General features: G+C 37.1%; 3 protein-coding genes and 1 long non-coding RNA gene across 11 annotated transcripts; all 4 read right to left on the bottom strand.

Moving 5' to 3' along the window:
- Nucleotides 1-1,050: 1,050 nt before the first annotated feature.
- On the bottom strand, nucleotides 1,051-5,757 carry LOC112726339 (putative disease resistance RPP13-like protein 1). 3 transcript variants are annotated; one of them, XR_003165245.3, is made up of 3 exons: nucleotides 1,889-5,757; nucleotides 1,421-1,493; nucleotides 1,051-1,292 (listed from the first exon to the last, which is right to left on the bottom strand). XR_003165245.3 is itself a non-coding variant. In XM_072208510.1 (3 exons), the coding sequence occupies exons 1-2, from the start codon at nucleotides 5,465-5,467 to the stop codon at nucleotides 1,466-1,468; spliced, it is 3,603 nt and encodes a 1,200-aa protein (XP_072064611.1). In that variant the 5' UTR covers nucleotides 5,468-5,598; the 3' UTR covers nucleotides 1,051-1,292; nucleotides 1,421-1,465. The 3 variants fall into 3 exon arrangements, 2 of the variants coding, with proteins under 2 accessions (XP_072064611.1, XP_072064610.1); XM_072208510.1 differs by having other exon boundaries at nucleotides 1,893-5,598; XM_072208509.1 differs by having other exon boundaries at nucleotides 1,051-1,493; nucleotides 1,893-5,598.
- Nucleotides 5,758-6,331: 574 nt separating this feature from the next.
- LOC112726338 (putative disease resistance RPP13-like protein 1) lies at nucleotides 6,332-11,354 on the bottom strand. Of its 5 annotated transcripts, none has more exons than XM_072208511.1 (4): nucleotides 7,553-11,354; nucleotides 7,027-7,303; nucleotides 6,821-6,940; nucleotides 6,332-6,685 (listed from the first exon to the last, which is right to left on the bottom strand). In XM_072208511.1, exon 1 carries the CDS (start codon nucleotides 11,207-11,209, stop codon nucleotides 7,967-7,969), a length of 3,243 nt encoding a protein of 1,080 aa, XP_072064612.1. In that variant the 5' UTR covers nucleotides 11,210-11,354; the 3' UTR covers nucleotides 6,332-6,685; nucleotides 6,821-6,940; nucleotides 7,027-7,303; nucleotides 7,553-7,966. The 5 variants fall into 5 exon arrangements, with proteins under 5 accessions (XP_072064612.1, XP_072064615.1, XP_072064614.1 ...); XM_072208514.1 differs by having other exon boundaries at nucleotides 6,829-6,940; XM_072208513.1 differs by having other exon boundaries at nucleotides 6,821-6,931.
- Nucleotides 11,355-11,875: 521 nt separating this feature from the next.
- Nucleotides 11,876-17,113, bottom strand: LOC112726337 (putative disease resistance RPP13-like protein 1). Of its 2 annotated transcripts, XR_011868184.1 has the most exons (3): nucleotides 13,280-17,113; nucleotides 13,032-13,177; nucleotides 11,876-12,335 (listed from the first exon to the last, which is right to left on the bottom strand). XR_011868184.1 is itself a non-coding variant. In XM_072208508.1 (2 exons), exons 1-2 carry the CDS (start codon nucleotides 16,980-16,982, stop codon nucleotides 13,119-13,121), a joined length of 3,762 nt encoding a protein of 1,253 aa, XP_072064609.1. In that variant the 5' UTR covers nucleotides 16,983-17,113; the 3' UTR covers nucleotides 11,876-13,118. The 2 variants fall into 2 exon arrangements, 1 of the variants encoding a protein (XP_072064609.1); XM_072208508.1 differs by having other exon boundaries at nucleotides 11,876-13,177.
- Nucleotides 17,114-18,328: 1,215 nt separating this feature from the next.
- Nucleotides 18,329-22,919, bottom strand: LOC112729074 (uncharacterized). The gene is made up of 6 exons (XR_003812518.2): nucleotides 22,743-22,919; nucleotides 21,549-22,225; nucleotides 20,473-20,951; nucleotides 20,172-20,371; nucleotides 19,921-20,054; nucleotides 18,329-19,566 (listed from the first exon to the last, which is right to left on the bottom strand). It is a non-coding gene; the product is annotated as an uncharacterized lncRNA (long non-coding RNA).
- Nucleotides 22,920-24,245: the final 1,326 nt, after the last annotated feature.

Below are 24,245 nucleotides of genomic sequence, written 5' to 3'. Positions count from 1 at the left end.
ACACAAAAAATGTCCTCTCTTCTCTTCTCTTCTCAACTATAATTTCTCATCTCTTCTCCTTGCAATCAACCACCCAATATCATCAAACTCACCTTTATTATCTTGCTTTCTTTTCTTCTCTACTCTACCTCTATTTATTCAAAATCTTATTTTCTCAAAACCTTCAAATCATGTAACTTCAATGTTTGCAAATTACACAAGCTGCACAAAGACTCAGGCAATGTCTTTATATGAGTACAAGAGAGATCCAAGTGGCGTAGATGGATCAATTCTCCTGTTGAATTAGGCAACACATCAAGTTTATCAAAGGATAAAACTCTCAAGTATTTACACTTTGATAATATCTCACATGTTGGAGGAGTAAAAAATAGAGTATTATGGTACGAAATAGTGCAGAAGCTGAGTTTAGAGTAGTGACTCATGGAATATGTGAAGCACTATGGGTAGAGAAAATCCTACAAGAACTAAAAATTTCTATTTCTCCACCAATGAGGGTGTATTGTGACAACAAATCTGCAATTTTCATTTTTCATAATCCAGTGTTGCATGATAGAACTAAACATGTTGAAGTTGACAAGCATTTTATCAGGGAAAAGATTAAAAGTGGACATATTTGCATCTCATATATTCCAACCGCGGAACAATTAGCAGATGTTCTAACTAAAGGATTAACCAAGAAGACTTTTGATAGCATAATAAGCAAGCTGTCAATGAATGATATCTTCAAGCCAGCTTGAAGGGGAGTGTTGACTAGATCAAATCAAAATCAAATTCTTAATTCCTTTCATGAATCTTTTATATAAATAGAATTAATTATAAATCTTTTCCTTTTTTAGTTTAGCTTAATTTTAGGGATTTTATTATTAGCAATCTTTCTTTTATTTTAGGCTAGTATTTTTCCCTTCTTTCCTATTTTCTAGTTATTTCTATTTCTGTAATTCCTCTATAAAGAGGCTGATTCTCTGTACATTTGATAATATAACATATTCAAACACTTCAACTATATTTAACAAACATAAATGCCACCAAAAAAGTGAAATTGCAAAGGGGAAGTCAAATGCAGTTCGTTAGAAAATAAAGTGATCACAAGCATAATTTGATTGGCATAATATTACAAGTTATAAAGAAAGGATTTTCAGTATAGATATTTTAGAACAGAGTACCAGTAGCCATCCCCTTTAAGTCCCAAAAGATCAAATATTCTAAGACAAGGTTTCTTCTTGAATATTTTACTCCTGCATATTATAATAATATATTTTTCCTGATCTTATGTAGCTTAGTATATGTAAAACCTGTTTGATAACGTGTCCAAAAGAAATTATACAAGGCATTAGATGAGTGTATAATAATATGATAACTCTTCATCTATTTAAAAGAGTTAAAATCTAGCAAGCATTTGCAAGCATAAATCACAACTTACCCTTCTAGTTCTTGCTGATGATAAGGATAGATATGGTACAATATGTTACCAAATGCTGGGCACTGATATATCACTGTATACAAACAAAACAAGGAAGAAATAGTTACTGTTAGAAAAGATTATACAGCAATAATTTGATCCTTTTATTTTGAAAGCTTATACACCTCATGCTGATTCCTTTTACCTTGAATCTTCTAACAAGATAGCTAACTCTTTGATTAAAAAAAAGGGTCAGAAACTAAGTACATTTTCAATCTCGTAAACCATTTTAATAGCCCTATTTAATTTGATATGTACAATGAATTTGGTTAAGCATAAACATAAAGAATAGGCAAAGAAAAAAATACCATTTGTTAAACTGTTTTCTTTCCACAAATCAAGCTATCATTTTTTTTCCCTCTTTGCAAAACAGCATAATGTTGTTTTTAAAATAAAGGAAATGACAAACATGAGAGATTAGAAAATTACCTACTCAGAATCTGTATCGGAAAAGTTTTTGACTTGAATGGTGGGGATGTGGGAAATTTTGGGCCAGATTAGTTGATGCTTGTTCTTGCAGTGTTCTCCCAGCAAACCACACTGATCAATTTGAAGTAGCAAGAGAGAGGGAGGCAGCTTTTCTCCTTCCATATTCTCCAGCTTGTGGCAGCATGAAATGTGCAATTGTTGAAGGGAGGTGAGGCGGAGAAGCTCGTTGCACTCCAATGTCTCCAGATTATAGAACCAGCACATCTCAAGAGTGGTAAGGGAGGGAAGGTGAGGCAGTGAACCCACCTCTGGGTATGACTTTATGTTCTTACACCCATAACCATAAATTTTGAGATGAGTGAGGGCGTGCAAGTTGGCCATCCATGATAAATCCCTCATTTGTTGCTCACAAATTCCCCATGCAAGTGATTTCAAGTTAGGCGGCAAACCACCCTTTGGTAACCTGCAAATATTTGGGCAACCATATATCTGGAGATGAGTCAAGTTGGGTGCAGCCAGTCCTTCTCCTGCAAATGAAACTAATTTGTCGCAGTTAGTAATGGAGAGACGTTGAAGAGCAGCGTGTGGTGCCTCTGACATTGACACTGATTCCAGATTCTCACACCCTGTTATCTCGAGATTCTTGAGATTGGGAAAGACATCCAACGACAAGGAGGTTAGTGAATCACAACTGTAGTCTATTTGTAGCTCTACCAAATCATACTTCTGCTGCTGTAGCCGGGGGAATTCTAGTTTTCTACTGCTCCAGATCTGTATTTGTTGGAGGCAACTTAGATGGTTGATGCTCATCATTGCCTTAAATGCAGACTCCACCACAGATTCACATCCCGAAATTGATAAAGTCTCCCCATCAAGAAACATGGCCTCGGTATGCTCTTCTGTAAAACCGGTGTCTATATGTAGTTTCCGAACTTTGGAAACATATGACAAAGAAGAAACGATTCTGAAGAATACCTGATTAAGCATCTCTTCCTTCAACATTCGACAATTTCTTATTTTAAGCTTCCTAAGTTGAGGAAAAGTTTCTGACTCAGATACATGCCACACCTCCCAACATGCCATGTTATCAAACTCCAAACTCTCAAGTGAAGGAAACGGTGCAATATGTGAAGAATGACGATCTCCTTCATTCTTGTAAAACTCCTCGCCAATACTCCTCAGCTGATCCAAACCTTCAATGCCTAGGGACTTGAGAGATGGCAGCTGCCCAAGTGAAGGCAGCATGCAGCAATTCTTGCAAGACTCTAGATATACACTTGTCATGTTTTGGTAGGAACAATGTCCCATCCAATTTGGAAATATTGTACCCTTGTATCCCCATATTTTCAACTCTTTCAACCCATTGTGCGGTTGCAAGTTATCCAGAATGTCTCTTTCTGTTTCTGTGCTTGAAACCAAATCATCACCTAAAGACCATTCCAAGCATAATTCATCAATGTGCTTCTTATCCATTATCTTTGCGCTCTTTGCTTCTTTCACGTCAACAATATTCTCCAACTTCTTAATCTTGAAGGGTCCATGAAGATTTACTAGCCCTCCTAACTCCTGGATTCCATTGTCTTCGTGCTTGCCGACCACAAAGGAACTTAAAACATGCAACTGATTCAATTTGCTCATTTTTCTGGGCATTTCTTCCAAAGCAGTTTCTCTAATATCAAGATGCTGCAAACTCACAAGATTATGCAAACCACTAGGCAGCATAGTTAGCCAATAACAACCACATAACTTCAATGTTTGCAAATTACACAAGCTGCACAAAGACTCAGGCAATGTCTTTATATGAGTATAAGAGAGATCCAAGTGGCGCAGATGGATCAATTCTCCTGTTGAATTAGGCAACACACCAAGTTTATCAAAGGATAAAACTCTCAAGTATTTACACTTTGATAATATCTCACATGTTGCTGCTTCAATGTTGAAGTTGGGAGATGAGAAATTGCCACACAATAATAATGTTCTCAACGATTCTACTTTAGAAATAGAATTATAAAGTTTTGAGCTACAATGACTTAAATCTACACACAAATGCCGAGTCTGAATCCTTATCTCCTCTTCTTTACCAAGTTCTTCTGAGTTGCAATAGAAATCTCCAGCAAGGAATATTGCTAAGTCATGCAAGAGATCATGCATCACAAAATAATGACCAAAGCCTTCTCTCTTCGTGAAAAATAATCTGGAACTTAGTTCATCAAAACACTCACAACCAACTTCTTCTAAACTTTCTCCTCTCTTTGGTGGTGGTAAAAATTCTTCTGCCTTCCACAAAAGGATTAATTTATTTTTATCAAATTTATAATCCTTGGGAAATAAAGCACAATAAACAAAACAAAGCTTTAAATGTGGAGGAAGATGGAAGTAACTTATCAGTAATGCTGGAATAATCTTACTCTTCTCCATAGAAAATCCCCAAATATCACTCATTAGTATCTTGTTCCATTCCTCAACATCATGCTTTGTACGTAACAAGCGACCAAGTGTTTCTGCAGCTAATGGCAAACCATCACACTTCTTGACAATCTTTCTGCCTATTTCTTCAAGTGTTGCTCTCCCATTTGATTCTGGAAAAGATGCATTGTTAGCAAACACTGACCAACAATAGTCTTCTGACAACCCTTTCAGAAAATAAGGGCGACAGTTCTGAACTGCTAGAGCAACATTTTTCCCACGAGTAGTCAGAAGAACAACACTTCCCTTCTTCCCGTATTGGAAAGGGGTCATAAAATAACTCCATTTGTCACCATCATCACTCCAAACATCATCAAGAACAATAAAGAACTTCTTGTTTGACAATTTTTCTTTTAAAACATGTTGAAGTGAATTGAAATCGTCGAGACTCCAAGCACCTCCAAGGATCCCCTTTATGACATTCCTTGTCATCTCAACGATATCAAAGTTCTCTGAGATGCAAACCCATGCTTTCAGATCGAATTCCTTCATTAAATCCCCGTTGTTGTACACCCATTGAGCTAAAGTTGTTTTACCGACCCCACCTATGCCAACAATAGAGATCACAGACAAGTGATGCTCAGTGTTGTCATTCAGCATCTTGATCAAGGCCTGTTGGTCATCCTCCCTGCCATACACATTCCCTCTTACAAGAGAAGTGGAAGGAGCCCTCCATGAAGAGCTACTGGTGGAAATTTTTTCCAGGCCAAGGCTTTCTTTGCATCTCTCAAGATCTTCTATTGTTCTAACAACCTCTTCTATCTCATTGACAATCTTCCTATTTTCAAAATTGAGGAAGCTCGGCAAGAAAGTTGGTACCTGTTTCTGAGTTGCAGCTTTGATGCAGAAACGGTCCAGCAAGTCATCAGCCTTGTAGACAGCATCCCTCAGATCATCCAGCCACTTCCTCACAGATTGTTTACCAAACTGCTTCTGCTCAGCGTCAGCAACCAGAGCTTCGGCAGCCAAGAGAGCAGTCCTCAGCCTTCTCACCAACTCAGAGCCAAGCTTCTTCCCCACAACCAAGTTGTAAGTCTCTCCCGAAATGAACCTGTCGAGGACAACATTAATGAAGCCAGAGAGAAAAGCTCCCCCAACAAGAACTCCAGCCATGTTCTCAAACAAGAGCAAAGTAATCAAATTTTCAGAATAGTATGAGACAACAATGGTTGCAGGGTGCTGAACGCAGGTTTCCTGAATAAATAAATATAGCGAGGTGGCCAAGATTCATTGGCAAGAAAACGTTGACTTCAATTCACGTGGTTTTGCTGGCAACAGATGAAAATGAGTGCCTACCTGATTCTTTTATAACATTTCAATTTTTAATTCTTGTTTGAAAGATGGAACAAGTTATTAAATTGAAAGTGGTGCGGCACATGTATCATGGTAATGCATGTAGTTGTGAGCCGTGAGATATAATTATTTGTTGAAATTTATATAATCCTCCATAATTTCAAATGCTTAAGAGAATAATGCCTATAGAATATTTTAAAGTAGAGTAATTCTATCGATTTATTTTTTTCAATAATATTTTTAGCTCTGTTGAATATTGACATTTTTTTAATCAATTGTGGAACTTTGGAAGACTAACTCTTATCGATTCATTTCTCCAATTTTGGTATTTCTTGCTTGCTTTGTAATTTTTATTACTCATGAAGCACAAGTAACAGAAATGAAAGGTACATGGTATATTCAACCAAGGTAGACTCCAAGCTTTATTTCCCCTTCTTGTTTGCACATTTGGAATTTGGAAACATTAAGCTACTTGTTATATAGAATGCCCCTCAATATAATTTTCATGGGCAAGATATTTAACATTGTAAAATGATCATTCATGGTGGGAATAAACTAAACCTGTCAAAGGCATAATATGGAAGCACCAATACCAGCAAATAATTGAAGAGAAGACAGAACAACAGAACACCAAATTTTAACGTGTGAAAAAACCTCTCAATGTGAGAGATAAAAAAAACCATGGGAAGGTAAAAATTTTCACTATTTTCCAAATCAAAGCTACAAACAAGTCTCAAAACTTACAAGCACTACTAAAGATACATGCAGAACTCTTGTACAAGAACATAAAAGCATAAACTAAATGGTGAAATCAATGATACAATAGACGACCGTTGCTTACGAACTTTTTGGCTAGAGAGCTCGGATTGCAATCACACCTCAAAGTTGAAGGACTATGAATGAAGAACTCCAGGTAAACCAGAAAAGAATTTAACCATCCAATCATTCATTTGTTCAGGTTAATACACTAATTGGGATGTAGAGGGACTCTCCAAAAAGAGTTTGCTTGGGCCTCACACAAAGGAAAATTATCATAACCTGCTTGATAAATACACAATGATGTATTATTCCTTTTTAGCTTCAAAAACAGAACCCAAAGGGACAAATTTTGTTTGAGAAAAGATTGATACAAAATAATAATACCGGAATGCAAAATTTTACGAAAGTGCTTACATGCTCACCAAGTTGCAATTGCCACAGAAGCTGCCTAATGCACATTTTAATGGTTGAAACCAGAAAGAAAGTAGATCCTCGACCATAGCAGTTATCTATTTCTTGATGCCCCTGGAAAATCTATTTGAGTTGGTCTTCATAAGAAATGATATGAGATAGAGCAGCTTCAAAGATCAATGCCTCTAGATCCATCAAGTTTATGTTACCTTCATATAGAGTTTAGCTGCAACTCTTCTTCTTGTAGAGTTTGCCGGGCAAAGGACAGTGTTGAATTTGAAATAGTAACAGAAAAAGGAAGCTTTTCTCCTGCCATATTCTCCAACCTGAAGTAAATTGCAGAGAGGAATAGAGTACCTACCTGAAGCTAAAACAGAAATCAGTTCTTTTGACTCAATGAAGGTAATGTAAGTATGCCTTGTTTTATATAAAGATTATGTGCTGAAATCTTAGCCATCTGGGTACTTGTACCTCGGTAGAAGCTACCTGCAGAGGATGGTAAAAACATTAAATTTGATTCATCCAATTGTTTAATATATCTAAAGAAATTCTTAAGTGCTGGATACACGAAAAAAGATATTGATTGTCTTTCAATTTTTATTTCATGGTAATTAATTCTTGTATTCCTCTGTAAAAGCAATTTTATTGAAAAATATGAGTGTTAATAAGTATGACTTGTGCATGTGTGAATTTAATTGTGGTAGCATGTGTGAATCATGAAGATTAGAGAATTACCTGTTCAGAAATCCCTGTTTAGAAGACGTTAATGTCAGGGATGTGGGAAATTTTGGGCCAGATTAGTTGATGCTTGTTCTTGCAGTGTTTTCCTAGCAAACCACACCACGTAAGTTGAAGTAGCAAGAGAGAGGGAGGCAGCTTTTCTCCTTCCATATTCTCCAGTTTTTGACTCCAATGAATGTGTAGTTGTTGAAGGGAGGTGAGGCGGAGAAGCTCGTTGCACTCCAATGTCTCCAGATTATTAAACTCTTGGATATGTAGAGTGGTAAGGGAGGGAAGGTGAGGCAGTGAACCCACCTCTGGGTATGACTTTATGTTGTCGCAGTAATTACCTACAATTCTTAGATGAGTGAGGGCGTGCAAGTTGCCCATCCATGATAGATCCCTCATTTGTTTCTCGCAAAATCCCACTTAAAGTGATTTCAAGTTAGGCGGCAAACCACCCTCTGGCAACCTGCAAATTCTTGGGCAACCATATATGTCGAGAGAGTGTAAACTTGGGAGTAGACTTTTCATGTCATGTGGTAATGCCTCCAACTTGTAGCATTGTGTGATGCTCAGATGAGTCAAGTTGGGTGCAGCCAGTCCTTCTCCTGCTAATGACACTAATTCAGGGCAGTAATAGATGGAGACACGTTGAAGAGCAGCGTGTGGTGCCTCTGACATTACCACTGATTCGAGATTGCTACAAACTTTTATCTGGAGATTCTTGAGATTGGGAAAGACATCCAACGACAAGGAGGTCAGTGAATCACAGCTGTGTTCTATTTGTAGTTCTACCAAATCATACCTGTGCTGCTGTAGCTGGGGGAATTCTAGTTTATTACAGCTCAAGATGTGTATTTCTTGGAGGCAATGTAGATGGTTGATGCTCATCATTGCCTTCAATGCAGACTCCATCACAGATTCACTTCCCCTAATTCTTAAAGTATCCCCGTCAAGAAACACTGCTTCGGTGTGCCGGTTTATAAAGTGTTCGCCAATACGTAGTTTGCGAACTTTGAAAACATCCGACAAAGAAGAAACTATTCTGAAGAATACCTGAATAAGCATCTCTTCCTTCAACATTGGGCAATTTGTTATTTCAAGGTTCCTAAGTTGAGGAAAAGTTTCCGACTCAGATACGTGCCACACCTCCCAACATGCCATGTTATCAAATACCAAAGTCTCCAGTGAGGGAAACGGTGCAATATGTGAAGAATGATGAGCTCCTTCGTTCTTGTAAAACTCCTCGCCAATCCTCCTCAGCTGATCCAAACCTCGAATGTGCAGCGACTTGAGAGATGGCAGCTGTCCAAGTGAAGGCAGCATGCAGCAATTCTTGCAAGACTTTAGAGATACACGTGTCATGTTTTGGTAGGAACAGTTCCCCAACCAATCTGGAAATATTGTACCCTTGTATCCATTGATTTTCAACTCTTTCAACCCATTCTGCGGTTGCAACTTATCGAGAATGTCTCTTTCTTTTTGTGTACTTGAAACCAAATCATCACCTGAAGACCATTCCAAACATAATTCATCAATGTGCTTCTTATCCATTATCTTTGCCCTCTTTGCTTCTTCCACATCAACAATATTCTCCAACTTCTTAATCTCAACGGATCCATGAAGATTTGCCAGCCCTCCTAACTCCTGGATTCCATTGTCTTCGTGCTTGCCAACGATAAAGGAACTTAAAACGTGCAACTGACTCAATTCGCTCATTTTCCTGGGCATTTCTTCCAAAGAGGTTTTTCTAATATAAAGATGCCACAAACTCACAAGATTATGCAAACCACTAGGCAGTGTAGTTAGCTTAGAACAATCATACAACATCAATATTTGCAAATTACCCAAGTTGCACAAAGACTCTGGCAGTGTCTTAATACCAGTCCAAGAGAGATCCAAGTAGCGCAGATGGATCAATTCTCCTATTAAATTAGGCACCTCATCAAGTTTTCTAAGGGATAAAACTCTCAAGTATTTACACTTTGATAATATCTCACATGTTGCCGCTTCAATGTTGCAGTTGGGAGAAGAGAAATCGCCAAAGAATAATAATGTTCTCAAAGATTCTACTTTAGAAATAGAATTATAAAGTTTTGAGCTACAATGACTTAAATCTACCCACAAATGCCGAGTCTGAATCTTTATCTCCTCTTTAGCAAGTTCTTCTGAGTTGCAATAGAAATCTCCAGCAAGGAATATTGCTAAGTCATGCAAGAGATCATGCATCACAAAATAATCACCAAAGTCTTCACTCTTCGTGAAAAATAATCTGGAAGTTAGTTCATTAAAACACTCACAACCAACTTCTTCTAATCTTTCTCCTCTCTTTGGTGGTGGTAAAAGATCTTCTGTCATCCACAAAAGGATTAATTCATCTTTCTCAAATTCATAATCCTTGGGAAATAAAGCACAATAAACAAAACAACGCTTTAAATATGGAGAAAGATGGAAGTAACTTATCAGTAATGCTGGAATAATCTTACTCTTCTCCACCGAAAATTCCCAAATATCACTCATTAGTATCTTGTTCCATTCCTCAACATCATGCTTAGTACGTAACAAGCGACCAAGTGTTTCTGCAGCTAATGGCAAGCCATCACACTTCTTGACAATCTTTCTACCTATTTCTTCAATTGCTGCTCTCCCATTTGACTGTGGAAAAGATGCATTTTCTGCAAACACTGACCAACAATAGTCCTCCGACAACTTCTTGAGAAAATAAGGGCGACAATTTTGAACTGCAGAAGCAACATTTTCCTCCCGAGTAGTCAGAAGAACAATACTTCCCTTATTCCCATTTTGTTGGAAAGGGGTCATAAAATTACTCCATTTGTCACCATCATCGCTCCAAACATCATCCAGAACAATAAAGAACTTCTTATTCGACAATTCTCCTTTCAAAGCATTTTGAAGTGAATTGAAATCGTCGAGACTACAAGTACCTCCATGGATCTGCTTTATGACATTCCTTGTAGTCTCAACAACTTCAAACTTCTCTGAAACGCAAACCCATGCTTTCAGATCAAATCCCTTCATGAACTCCTCATTGTTGTACAGCCATTGGGCTAAAGTTGTTTTACCAACCCCACCTATGCCAACAATAGCCATCACAGACAAGTGATGCTCACAGTTGTCATTCAGCATCTTGATTAAGGCCTTCTTGTCATCCTCCCTGCCATACACACTCCCTTTTACAAGAGAACTGGATGGAGTCCTCCATGATGAGCTACCAGTGGGAATCTTTTCAAGACCAAGGAAATCTTTTTGTTTTCCAAGATCCTCAATTCTTCTAACCACCGCTTCCATCTTGTCTACCATGTCATCTCTATCTCGGTTGATGGAGAAGCTAGGGGACCACCAGGAAGAACTTAGCTCCTTTTGAGTGGCAGCTTTGGCGAGGACAGTGTCGAGCAAGTCCTCAGCACAGTAAACAGCATCCCGGAGACTATCGAGCCACTTCCTCACAGATGGATTACCGAACTGCTTCATCTCAGCATCAGCAACAAGAGCTTCAGCACCCAACAGAGCAGTCCTCAGCCTTTGAACCAAGTCAGGGCAAAGTTTCTTGCCCAAGACCAAGTTGACAGCATCAGTTGTAAGGAACCGGTCAAAGACAACGTTAATGAAGCCAGAAAGAAAAGCTCCACCAACAAGTGCACCAGCCATGGTATGATCTCAACAACAGAAAAGTGAATGGATTTGCAGAGAAAGGTAAGAGAACAATGGTTGCAGGGTGTAGTGAACTCAATAGAGGGGGTTTTTTAATCAAGTTTTCAAAGGTGTCCTACATGATATCACGTGGCATCGGTCTCCAAGGTAACTATAAAAAATTCGGTATCTGTGGAGTGCTGAAAGAAGCAACACATTAGTAAATAGCAAAAATATTAGTGGTGTGGTTTCACTGTGACCAATGGACACTAGTCTCTGTGGAAATTATATAAAACTAACGAGCAGAATCTGCATATCCCGTGATGATAGCTAGCTCATTGGTTAAAACCTGTTGGCAATAGACATTGGTTTCACGCCTTCACGTGATGATAGCTAGCTCATCTATAAGGTTGCTTTAAAAAATAACTCATTACAGTTTTAAATATGTGATGCTTTGGGACTAATGATTTTTGTATTTTTATTTCTGATAGTTGATACAGAATTGAAAGCTGAGGAAGCTTTCAAATGTTGCACAACCAAATTTAATCATGTATAGAACTATAGGAAATTACTGCATTAGGCGCTCATGATGATTCTTTTATTGGATTGCTGGGTGTAAATATTATCTTCTTCTCAGAGAAATACAGATCACAAAACTCTATTGTGAGATAAAAACCAAGAAAATTTTCCAAAGAAAGTGGCATATACAAGCTTCATTATTATCTCAATGTGAGAGTTAAGAACTCAAGAGAAGGTAAAAAGCTTCATTATTATCCGAATCAAAGGAACAAAATAAACAAGTCTCAGAACTTACAAGCACTGACCACATATTCTACAGAAGAAAATGGTCAACCAAAAGATTAAATTAATGAAACTTTCTGGCAGTTCTACCACAGAGCTCAGACTGCAAACCACACCTCCAAATTGAAGAACTGTGAGTGAAGAATCTCCAGTTAAAATTTCAGTTCAACATCACTAGATTTTACCATCCGATCATTCACTTGATGAAAACAAGTTGCTGATGAAAAAATCTGCTGAGGTGAAAATAGCACCTCCTCTCAAGTTTTCTTCTATTTGCTCAACTGCTTGTGTCCACTCAAGTAAATCCCTATAGTTAGGTTAGTAGACTGTTGTTGTAAAGAACCTGTTTGATAAATACAAAAGAATATGAAAAAATTTAATAATTGGAAGTACAGCACAACCAATCTTCCTTTGTATCATCTCATCTTCAAAGACAAAATCAGTTTGAGGAAACTTGACAAAGAAATAACAATATTGCAGTGAAAATTGAAGCTGACATAAACAAAGAAAAAACTAATTCCATAAACAATAATCTTGTTTTATCTTTGTCATTATTAACCAAATTATATCACTTTGCTGTTAATTATAGTGGCAGAGTCTACTGTCCAAGGTGGCAAGGCTCTTGTATCTCAGAATTTGTGGCCACACAAAGCAGAAACATCAGACCCAATGTTGAAGTTTGTTCATGAACTTCATAGAAACTTGGAACTGGGTGCAGCCAGCCCCACAACTGTTGAAAACTAACAAATTTGGATATAAATATACAAATTTTATAAATATATAAAATTGTTAACGGCCAATGTTCAATGGTATTGTAACAAAAAGTACATTATACAGATTTCAAAAACAGTTAAAGAACCGAATTTAAGTTGCTCTATACAACTTAGTTCAGCATAAACATCAAACAGTGGCAAAGGCCATTTTGTCATGAAGTGCATATAACTAATTCCTTCTCAAATCTAGCTTTCATAACTTTTTCCTTTTTTCCAAATAAGACAGCAAAGTAAATTCTAAAGTATAATGGAGTAATCATACCAACCTGCAGCTAAAAATAGAAACCACCTCTTCTGATTCCTAACATTTAACTCCAGTTTACTGCCTCAAACAAACTCAGGATTATTAATCCCTACACATATGATGGAATCCTAGCCATCAGCCTCCTTTTACCGCTGTACGTGTAGCGATCTGCAAAGACGGTCAAAACAGTAAATTTGGTTCATCCATTTGTTTAATACATTTGTTTAATTGTAGTTGCATGAGAAACATAAAGTTTAGAGAATGACCTACCAGTTCTCCATAGAAACACTTCTTTGGTACCAACTTGAATGGACGGGATGTGGGAAATTTTGGGCCAAATTTGTTGATGCTTGTTCTTGCAGTGTTCTCCCAGCAAATCGCAGTAGTCAATTTCAAGTAGCAAGAGAGAGGAAGGCAGCTTTTCACCTGCTATATTCTCCAGTTTCCAACATTCTTCAATTATTAAATGTTGGAGGGAGGTGAGGCAGAGAAGTTGGTTGCACTCTAATGTCTCCAAATTACTAAACCGACTGATCTTCAAAGTGGTAAGAGAGGGAAGGTGAGGCAGCGAACCGGCCTCAGGGAATGACTTCACATTCTCACTGCCAAAACCATCAATGATAAGATGAGTGAGGGTGTCCAAGTTGCGCATCGACGATAGACCCCTCCATTGTTTCCCAATAATAAGCTGTTTCAGGTTAGGCGGCAAACCAACCTCTGGCAACCTACAAATTTCCCGGCAGCCCTCTATCTCGAGAGACTGTAAACTTGGGAGAAGAGTATTCATATCATGTGGCAATGCCTTCAACTTGGTGCAGAAGCTGACCTCAAGACGAGTCAAGTTGGGTGCAGCCAGTCCTTTTCCTGTGAATGACACAAAATTGCAGCATTTAAAGATGGTGAGACGTTGAAGAGCAGCATGTGATGGCTCTGACAATGAAACTGATTCCAGATTCTCACACTCTGATATAGTGAGAGTCTTAAGATTGGGGAAGTCATCCAACGACAATGAGGTCAGTGAATCACAGTTTCCTTCTATGTATAGCTCTACTAAACTGTACTTCTGCTGTTGCTGGGGGAATTTCAGCTTGCTGCCTCCCCATATTCTCAGAGTTTGCAAAGATTTGAGTACACAATTGTCCCGGAAGAGTACATCAAGCGACCAACGTAAGATATAGATATCTTTGAGGCAACTTAGATGGCTGACACTCAATGCCTGAAGTACAAACTTCAGCATAGATTCACATCCCTTAATTGATACCATATCCTCCCCAATAAGTGAGATCTCAGACTCTCCATAATCCATACGTATATCTAGTCTGCGAACTTTTGAAACATCCCACAAAGAAGAAATGATTCTCAAGAATACCCGGCCAAGCATATCTCCCTTTAACACCGGACAATCTCTTATCTGAAGCTTCGTGAGTCGAGGAAAAGTTTCTGAGTCAGGTAAGTGCCACACCTCCCAACATGGCATGTTATTGAACTTCAAAATCTCCAATGAGGGAAACGGTGCAAGAAGTGAAGAATGATGATCGCCTTCATTCTTGTAAAACTCCATGCCAATACTCCTCAGCTGATCGAAACCTTCAATGTGCAGGGACTTGAGAGATGGCAGCTGTCCAAGTGAAGGCAACATGCAACAATTCTTGCAAGACTCCAGAGATACATAAGTCATGTTTTGGTAAGAAAGATGCCCCATCCAATTTGGAAATAGTGTACCCTTGTATCCGTTGATTTGCAACACTTCCAAGCCATGGTGCGGTTGCAAGCTGTCGAGTATATCTCTTTCAGTTTGTGTTCTTGAAACTATATAATCACCTGAAGACCATTCCAACCTTAAGTTGTCAATGTTCTTCTTATCTATTATCCTTGCACTCCTTGCTTCTTTCACATCAAGGACATTCTCCAATTTTTGAATCTCAAAGAATCCATGAAGATTTAATAGCTCTAATTCCTGGATTCCATTATCTTTATGCTTGCCCACGATAAAGTAACTTAATGTGTGCAGGTGTTGCAATTTGCTCATTCCTCTTGGCATTTCTTTCAAATCAGTACCCAAAATATCAAGATGTTGCAAATTCACAAGTTTATGCATGCCATTGGGTAACTTAGTCAAACTAGAACAACATTCCAGCTTCAATGTTTGTAGATTGTACAAGTCACACAATGATTCTGGCAGTGTCCTAATACATGTCCTAGAGAGATCCAAGTAACGCAAATAGGTTAATTTACCTATTAGACGAGGCAATACATCAAGTGCTTTGAACGATGGAAGTGACAAAACTCTCAAATATTTGAGCTTCAATATTGGAGTACATGTTACATCATCAATGTTTTCTGACTTTGAAAAGACATTAGTTGACAAAAATGTCCTCAAAGATTCAACTTTACTAATGGAATTAAAATTTTTTGAGACTAGATTCGAACTTTCATAAGACAAATGACGAGTTCGAGTATACACATTCACTGCATCACCAAGCTCTTCAAATCTACCATAGAAGTCTCCAGCAAGGAACAATGCTAAATCATGTAAAAGGTCATGCATCACAAAGCTCTCATAATCATAGTGATCATGTCTTTTGAAAAATAACCTAGAAGCTAGTTCATCGAAACATTTGCTACCAACTTCTAGTAAACTCTCTCCTCTATTTGGTGGCCTTAAAAGATCTTCGGCCATCCATAGCAAAATTAGTTCATCTTTATGAAAACAATGATCTTTGGGATACAATGAACAATAAACAAAACAACGTTTTAAATGTGCCGGAAGATGAAAGTAACTGATTAATAGTGCTGGAATAATTTTACTGTTTTTCACAGAAAATTCCCAAATATCACTTACTAATACAGCTTCCCATTCCTTTACATCATGTTTTGTTCGCAACAAGCTTCCAAGTGTCTCTGCAGCTAATGGCAACCCCTTACACTTCTTGACTATCTTTCTACCGATTTCTTCTAGTTTTGGATGCCCATTTGATTCTGGAAAACAAACATTGTTTGCAAACACTGACCAACAACAATCCTCAGACAACTCACTGAGAATGTAAGGGGGACAAGTTTGGACTACAGAGGCAACCTCTTTGACACGAGTTGTTACAAGAATTGTACTTCCCTTTACCCCATATTGAAAGGGGGTTCTAAATTTCTTCCAGACATCACCATCATCACTCCAAACATCATCTAACACAATAAAGAACTTCTTTTCCGACAACTTTTCCTTCAGTTTAAATTGAAGTGAATTGAAATCCTCTACATTACAAGCAGTTTGACCTATAATATTCTTTGTAACCTGAACAACATTAAAGTCTTCCGAGACACAAACCCATTCTTTGACTTGAAACCCCTCCATCAACTTGTCATTATTGTACAGACATTGTGCTAAAGTTGTTTTGCCAACCCCACCTATGCCCACAATGGGAATCACAGACAACTGATGTTGTCTGTTATCATTTAATATCTTGATGATTTCCTGTTGGTCCTTTTCCCTGCCAAGGATATTACCTTCCACCAAAGATGTGGATGGAATTCTCCATGACGAAAAGTTCCTATAGGAACTCTTTTCAAGACCAAGCAAATCTTTTTGTTTTACAAGAAATTCTATTCTTCTAACCACCCCTTCCATCTTATCTACAATCTTCCTATCCCGGTCGAGGAAGCTAACAGGCCAGAAAGAACGTACCTCCTTTCGAGTGGCAGCTTTGGTGAGGTCAGCGTCCAGCAAGTCATCAGCCACATAAACAGCATCCCTCAGACTGTTAAGCCACTCCCTCACAGAAGGGTTGTCCAATTGCTTGTACTCGGCATCACCAACCAGAGCTTCAGCAGCAAGCAGAGAAATCTTCAACCTTTCAACTAAGTCAGGACCAAGCTTCTTGCCCAAGATCAGGTTGACCGCATCCGTTGTAATGAACCTGTCAAAGACAACATTAATGAAGCCAGAGAGCAAAGCTCCCCCAACAAGTGCACCAGCCATGATATGATCTCAACAACAGCAAAGTGAATGGCTTTTCAGACAAAGGTAAGAGAACAATGGTGTCAAGGCAGTGAACTCTATGGAGTTGCAAGCTGGCTTTGATCTAATAATTCTTCTTTGAAGTCCACGGACACTAGTCTTTGTGAAAATTAATTAATTATATAAAAGTGGCTAAATAAGCAAGGAACATCATGTTGCAGCACATGCATGTATGAAAATATCATGGCAATATATATTATGTTATGAGATTATTAATAACAACAATAATGGTAATAACATATAAAAACTATAGGAACATGTAGCTGCACATGAATCATGGTAACAATATAAAGTTAAAAAATGTTGTGCCAATAGACAATGTCTTTACATCTTCACGTGGTGCCTGTCTTCCGAGTTATTTTTAAGGTGAAAACTCAGGTGCGGTCAAATTCACCTGAAGTTGATAGCTAAGAACTGTTAAATGATTTGAATGATTTAACTAAATTTTCATCTAACAGCTATCAGTTATCAATTTCACATGAAGTTGACTGCACCAGAGTTTCCACCTATTTTTAAAAATAAATTCTACATATTGATGTCTTATGCTGGGTTTGTTTTGAACCGACAATTTTTTTTGTTTTTAATTATCAGAGAGATGCAATAAAATTGCAACTTGAGAAACGTTTCAACTTTCAACGGTTGCCAAACCAAAGTAATAAACTAATAATATAGTTTTTTATTTTTTTTTTATTGGGTAACTATGCTTCATATTCAAATCTATTTATCTATTTATTATTACTACTATTACCTATTTATCTATTTAATATATTAGAAGAAAAAATAACAATTTTAAAACCATCTTTAGATATTTGATATTTTTCTATTTTGTCATATAAAAATATTTTTTAGATGGCATATCCTTCTGTCTTGTATTATGTTATAAGATTTTTATTACATTTTATTCTCTTGTAACTTTCTATCTTTATATTATGTCATAGAATTCTTTTTTTAGTCTTATGTATTAATGTTGCAAGTGTAAGGAGTACATAAAATTAGTCCCACGTTGAAAAAGATAAGAAAGAGTGAAGAGTTTATAAGATGAGATACTTATTAACTTGATTTTGAGTTAGATGTGGTGTTTGTCTTCTCATCTTATGTTCTCTTACTTGGTTCTTCTTCCAAGTCTCCCTGGTGATGAACATTTTGGGTTTTATTTGTAATTTGTGAAGGTTTTAAACTCTCACAAACTATTAATAAGTTTATTTTTAAAAAAATCTTTCACGGGCGGTAGTTAAGTAGAGAAAGACTATCTCTGAAAAAAAAAAAGTAATTATAGTACTAAAACCTTTTAAAGGAAAAAAATAGTATTGAACAAGAAACGAAATAAGATAACATTAATGTTGAGGTGATGATGACAATAGAGGAGATAACCATGGTGATAAAGTATGGTTACACAATAGAAATAGTAGAAGTAGAAATGATAATGATAAGGACAAAATTATTTTATAGAAGTGATATTTATAATATTTTTGTTGCCTTGCATGCCTACCATGAAAACAGCAATCCCAGTTTTCTTTTTTTTCTCATCTGTGTTCTTGGTATCTTGATGACGACGAGGACAATGAGTTGTTGCAACAACGGATAATGAAAATGCAAATCACGAAACTGTCAGCAACAAGACCTTCAGCACCCAGCAGAGCAGTCTTCAGCCTTTGAACCAAGTCAGGGCCAAGTTTCTTGCCCAAGACCAAGTTGACAGCATCAGTTGTTAGGAACCTGTCAAAGGCGACGTTAATGAAGCCAGAAAGAAAAGCTCCACCAACAAGTGCAGCAGCCATGATATGATCTCAACAAGTGATCAGAAATTTCCAGATATTAATATGTTTCAAGTTAGGCGGCAGCAGACAAGCCTCTGGTAACCTACAAGTCTGGGAGAAGAGTATTTGGCAATGCCTTCAACTTTGAGCACCTTCTAACATCGAGATGAGTCAAGTTGGGTGCACCAGTCCTTCTATATTAATTCTCAAATATTCAAATCTAATAGCCCATGTACATCATCAGATTCATTTTCAGGGGCCACATCACTGCAGAACTTGCAAGAAATTCTCTCTGGTTTCAACTGCAAGCATTCGTCAATCTGTTCATCTAACCAAGCAAGTCTTCTTTTGAGCTTCAACACGCCAACATGCATAGTAATCAGCATGAGCAACATAGTCCAAGACACCTTCATCCATCTTTCTCACGTACTGAAGATAATCGTGTCGTCTTTTCTTATTGACAATAGGTGGTATATAGTAGAACCTGTTTTCCTCCATGTCTAACTTCATCCGTGCAATGGCTACCTTGACATGAGGTTTTTTTGAACTATGCGCATTGGAATCTGAGTCATCACTGCCTCTAAAACTCTCTGAGGAGTCATCATCCTTGTCATTGTCGCCATCATCATTATCCACATTTTGAGGCAAATGATTTCCAGGGGTGGTGTTGTAACGAGATGGCTGATTGGAATGTTGTTTTCTTGTCCTCCCTCCCAAATGTCCTACAAAGCAATGCATCATCCCTCGATCTTGTTAGATTCCTCTCCATGTTCTGAAGGCTTAGTATCCTGATATACAAAATATCATTGAGTAAGAATTGATTTTAGAATGAACTATTCACAATGTAGCTAGCATCCTAGCAAGCATGGACAAACAATTCAAAAGACTTCACATTAGATGGCAGATAGACAAGAGTTGACAAATATACTTGCATTTGATGAAAAATAAGTGAGAATAAAAGTCAAAGTCTCCGGACACTGCTAGTGTCCGAAAGACAGAAGATCATGACCACAGGGGCAACCGGGCAACTTCCCTCTTGATGCACCCCGGGAAAGAAGAGAGGAAATGAAGGTGGTTACATCATATTCTAATTCTAAATCTTGTGTGCCAACAGTATATAACTCAACCAAGCCTTGAATTACCTTTTCATTCTTTTAAGAGTTCCACAAGTATTCTATCATCTTTTCTTCCTCGTAATTCCCATATGATGCCTCTGATCCAGCAAAGACAACATCCCTACAGTGTTTGAGATATGATGCCAGGTCTTTTGAATACTCTGTCAATAAATATTGGGTGTTAGCTACTCTTTTTCTTTGAACTGTTGCCAACTAGAATATAAGCTCATGCAACATTGGATCAAAAAAAAGGAATGATGTAAGTAAATAAAAAGCACCTTGGGTATCGGCAAGATCACTATATATTGTTTGAAGGTGTTGGAGAAATCCTGAAGTGTCTAATTCATGTTCCTGTTGTTTCAATTTGTCTCGGAACCTTCTTCACCAGAACTAGGTCTATCACATGGGGAAAAAACAGTACCCTTCTCACCATTGTCTTTGGTATTGCCTTTGTTGGACAAACTTTTCTCCCATTCTCCTGAACGGTTTATGTTATACAACATTCTTATTGCTACAATCAGAACTGACATCACACAAACATGAATAGGTGGCTTAAAATGTTTTTCTGATAAGGATTACCACAAATCTGGAGGCACGGCCCATTCATATATGCGGCATACATGAGGAAGAATCTTTTCAGAAGGAAGAGATAATCACTGAAGATAGCGATGTACTATTCCAAAGAAATTCACAGGAGGTAACTCAAGCCTATGAACTGCGCAATTGATGCAGCAAATGTTTCTAGCTTCAGTACCGTAAGAACTCGTTGAGGCTTGAACATCACACCTGAACTAATAGGACATGCACTTGATGGGCGTCCAAGACACCTTTCAATTTCAACAAATGCAGAAATATATGGAATCTTCGCTTCCAGTGTCCCCTTGATTAAGTCAGATGGCAGAACAGGTTTTATTCCCTTGCAACATGACATGCCAGAAAAGAAACAGCAAGAGTACAGGATGGTGGAATTCTTTTCTTTAAGGTCCTGAACCATATCACGGCATGCTGGCCATATAAATTATGGGGTTCCTCTCTGTATTACTGATCTTCAGGTTCTTCTGAAACCAAGGGAGAAATAGAAATAAAAATTTGGTGAATTACAAGACACAAATGACACCTGGAAAATAAAGAGAAAGAACTTCTGAAACCAAGGGAGAAATAGAAATAAAAATTTGGTGAATTACAAGACACAGATGACACCTGGAAAATAAAGAGAAGGAAAAGTATCTTCTGTGCACTGGAAATGAGAAGCTATCCTAAACACTAAGTGTATAACATCATCAAGCCAATCCTTCTGTCCTATTGTTAAGATAACGATAACGAAAAATCAACACAGAAAATACAAATCATGTTCAATCTTGAGCCTGTATATAGAAATGGATTAGACATTCAGAACTAGACCACACAGCAAAAGACCCTGTGGAGTTTGTAACTTCATGAACATATATGCAAAATCAGGAGACATTAAAATGGCAAACAGCCAACCACCTATGGTGCACAAGTACTGCTACCTTAAACTTCTTAAATTTGTGACTAATTCATTTTATCCAATTGTGGAATTCAAAATTGAATGTGCAGAAATAAAAAATTTGATGCAATTCAACAAAAAAGGGGTAAACATGCAAAATAGAAGCTAAGGTTGATAGTGTTAGGACCTTCTTCGTGCTGCATTTCTGAGTCATGGATAACTTTATCAGCCCAATCATCATTGAAGACACCAGTTCCGAACACAAACCGCAACCAAATGGGCGGCATCAACCCGCAAATCAAAGGAGTAACCTTGAACTCCTTAAACAACGCCTCGCACTGAAGCTGAACCATAATCTGCAACCCAAACACATACCTCATCCTAACTTCATTCTGCTAATCCTCAAAGCTCAGAACATTAGTGCCAGCCACATCAGCAAAATCCTCTGGAACAGAGTGAATATCGCCGAAAAGCAGAGCATAATTCTCCTCCTCTCTCTTCACCTTGCTGGCATTGTTCCGAGGAGGGGTTTGGTCGTCATCGTCCTCCAAGCTGAGGTTGCAGAGAAGGACCGACTGTGAGTCATACTGGGAGATTGGTTCTGCTTTGATTGCGACTGTGGAGAGCTGGTGGAGCTGCTGACTGGTGAGGTATATGCCGGTGGAAGCACCGCCGCTGTTGAAGAGATCATTGTCATCGACGGCAGTATCGACCACATCCTCAGAGGGGAACCACAGCGGTTGCAATAGAAAAAGCCGTCATCGCCATCAACAAGGCCGACGTTGCCACAGGCGTGGCAGGTCAACGTGTGGGGATCAATATCAGCCATAGCATCAGGAGAAGTGAAGTGAACACCAGCTGTGACTGTGAAGCGCAGGCACCAAAGTGGGTGAAGAGTTCAGACTATGAAGTCATGGATTATTACTATTGTCCATACATGGAAAAAAAAGTTATACTTGAAGTTGAAGCTAATTCTAATAACCAACTGCAAAAAAATCTCCAGCAAGAACAAGCAGAGAGCAGCAACGAGCAATAAGTCAATAGCAACATAGCAAAAGAATTAATAACATCTAACACAACAGCAACTAAGTGATTAACAAGTTAACAAATTAACAAATTGTAAAAAACAACACAGCAACCAATGGCAATTGGCAAGAACACAGCAACAGCCAAATCAGAGGATCAAATGCAACAAAGACATCATCTCTAACACCCCCACCCTTACGCTATCAAATCTAAGCAACACAACACAACACAACACAACATCAACACAAATACCATACCTTTAACAAAACAACAATTCTACCACAACAATAATAGCAATAATGGGATTTAGAATTCAAATCAAGGTTATTTACCGAAAAAAACAAAAAAAAGATACCTGCTGACGAGCTGTGGTGGCAGGGAGCTGGTGAGCTGGTGACCGGCGGCAGAAACTTCGAAGGACGACGGCAACGAGCTGTGGCAGGGAGGTGACGGCGCGCACAAGAGCGTGAACCTTGGTTCGAGCTCGCGGCGCGGTGACAGCTGAACCGTGGTGAGTCTAAAATTTCGAAATTCTAAAATCATATAAGTATAAATTATTTATTAAAAAAATAAGATATTGAAGTTTCTGAATTTCCAACGATATTTAAACTCTAATCTCATTTTTAATAAAAAAAATTTGGGTTAACTACCAAAAACGCGCCCAAATTATTCAAACGCGGACAAAAATGCATCCGAATTTTACTAGCGACAAAAATGCTTTTAAATAATTTAAAAATACAACAAAAATATCCAACAGTAAATATGTATTTTTAAAAAATGCTTTAGAGATTGAATTTTGATGCAATTTTTTCAAGAATGATTAGAAAAATGAGATATTATTATTCTTAAAATTTGGTAATTTTTTGCTGAATATATTTTTTTTTGTGAGTTTTTAAAAGTATTATTGGTTGTTAACAAAAAATTACAAAAAAATTATATACTTAACAAAAAATCACCAAATTTTAAGGATAATAATATCTTATTTTTCTAATCATTCTTGCAAAAAATTGTATCAAAATTCAATCTCTAAAATATTTTTTGAGAAATACATATTTAATATTAGATAATCTTACAAAAAAACTAACATTAAATATGTATTTCTCAAAAAATACATTAGAAATTGAATTTTGATGCTATTTTTTGCAAACATGATTAGAAAATGAGATATTATTATTCTTAAAATTTGATGATTTTTTGTTAAGTATATATTTTTTGTGATTTTTTAAAAGTATTATTGGTTATTAATAAAAAAATTATAAAAAAATAATATACCTAACGAAAAATCACCAAATTTTAAGAATAATAATATCTCAATTTTATAATTATTCTTGCAAAAAGTTGCATCAAAATTCAATTTCTAAGGAATTTTTTGAAAATATATATTTACTATTGGGTATTTTTGTTATGTTTTTAAATTATTTAAAGGTATTTATTTCGATAGTAAAATTCGAGTGTATTTTTGTCAGCGTTTGAATAATTCGGGGACATTTTTGGTTGTTAACCCTAAAAATTTTTATCATATTTAAAAATGGTAAATTCATTCTCCACTTAAAAAAAAAAAAAAGATGTCACCCAAAATAAACTTAAAATAAAATCATACTACTCATTTTGTACAAACTTTATACATGCATGTGTTGTTTAAAAATCAATACAATTTTTTTTAGTTGTTTTCAAATCTTAAATGATGATTGTTTTTTCCCTTCCCTCTTTGTAGTAAAAATTAATCTATGATAATTTAGTCAAATATAGTAAATTATTTAGTAATTTTTGCCTATTAATTTTACATAAAGACAACTATACAAAAGGGTTGCTAAATTCCAAGTTTCATTGTATGAAATTATTTTCTTCTATGAAATGA

Source organism: Arachis hypogaea, chromosome 12, assembly GCF_003086295.3.
Source record: "Arachis hypogaea cultivar Tifrunner chromosome 12, arahy.Tifrunner.gnm2.J5K5, whole genome shotgun sequence".
NCBI lineage: Eukaryota > Viridiplantae > Streptophyta > Magnoliopsida > Fabales > Fabaceae > Arachis > Arachis hypogaea.
This window is presented reverse-complemented; position numbering and strand designations above follow the sequence as displayed.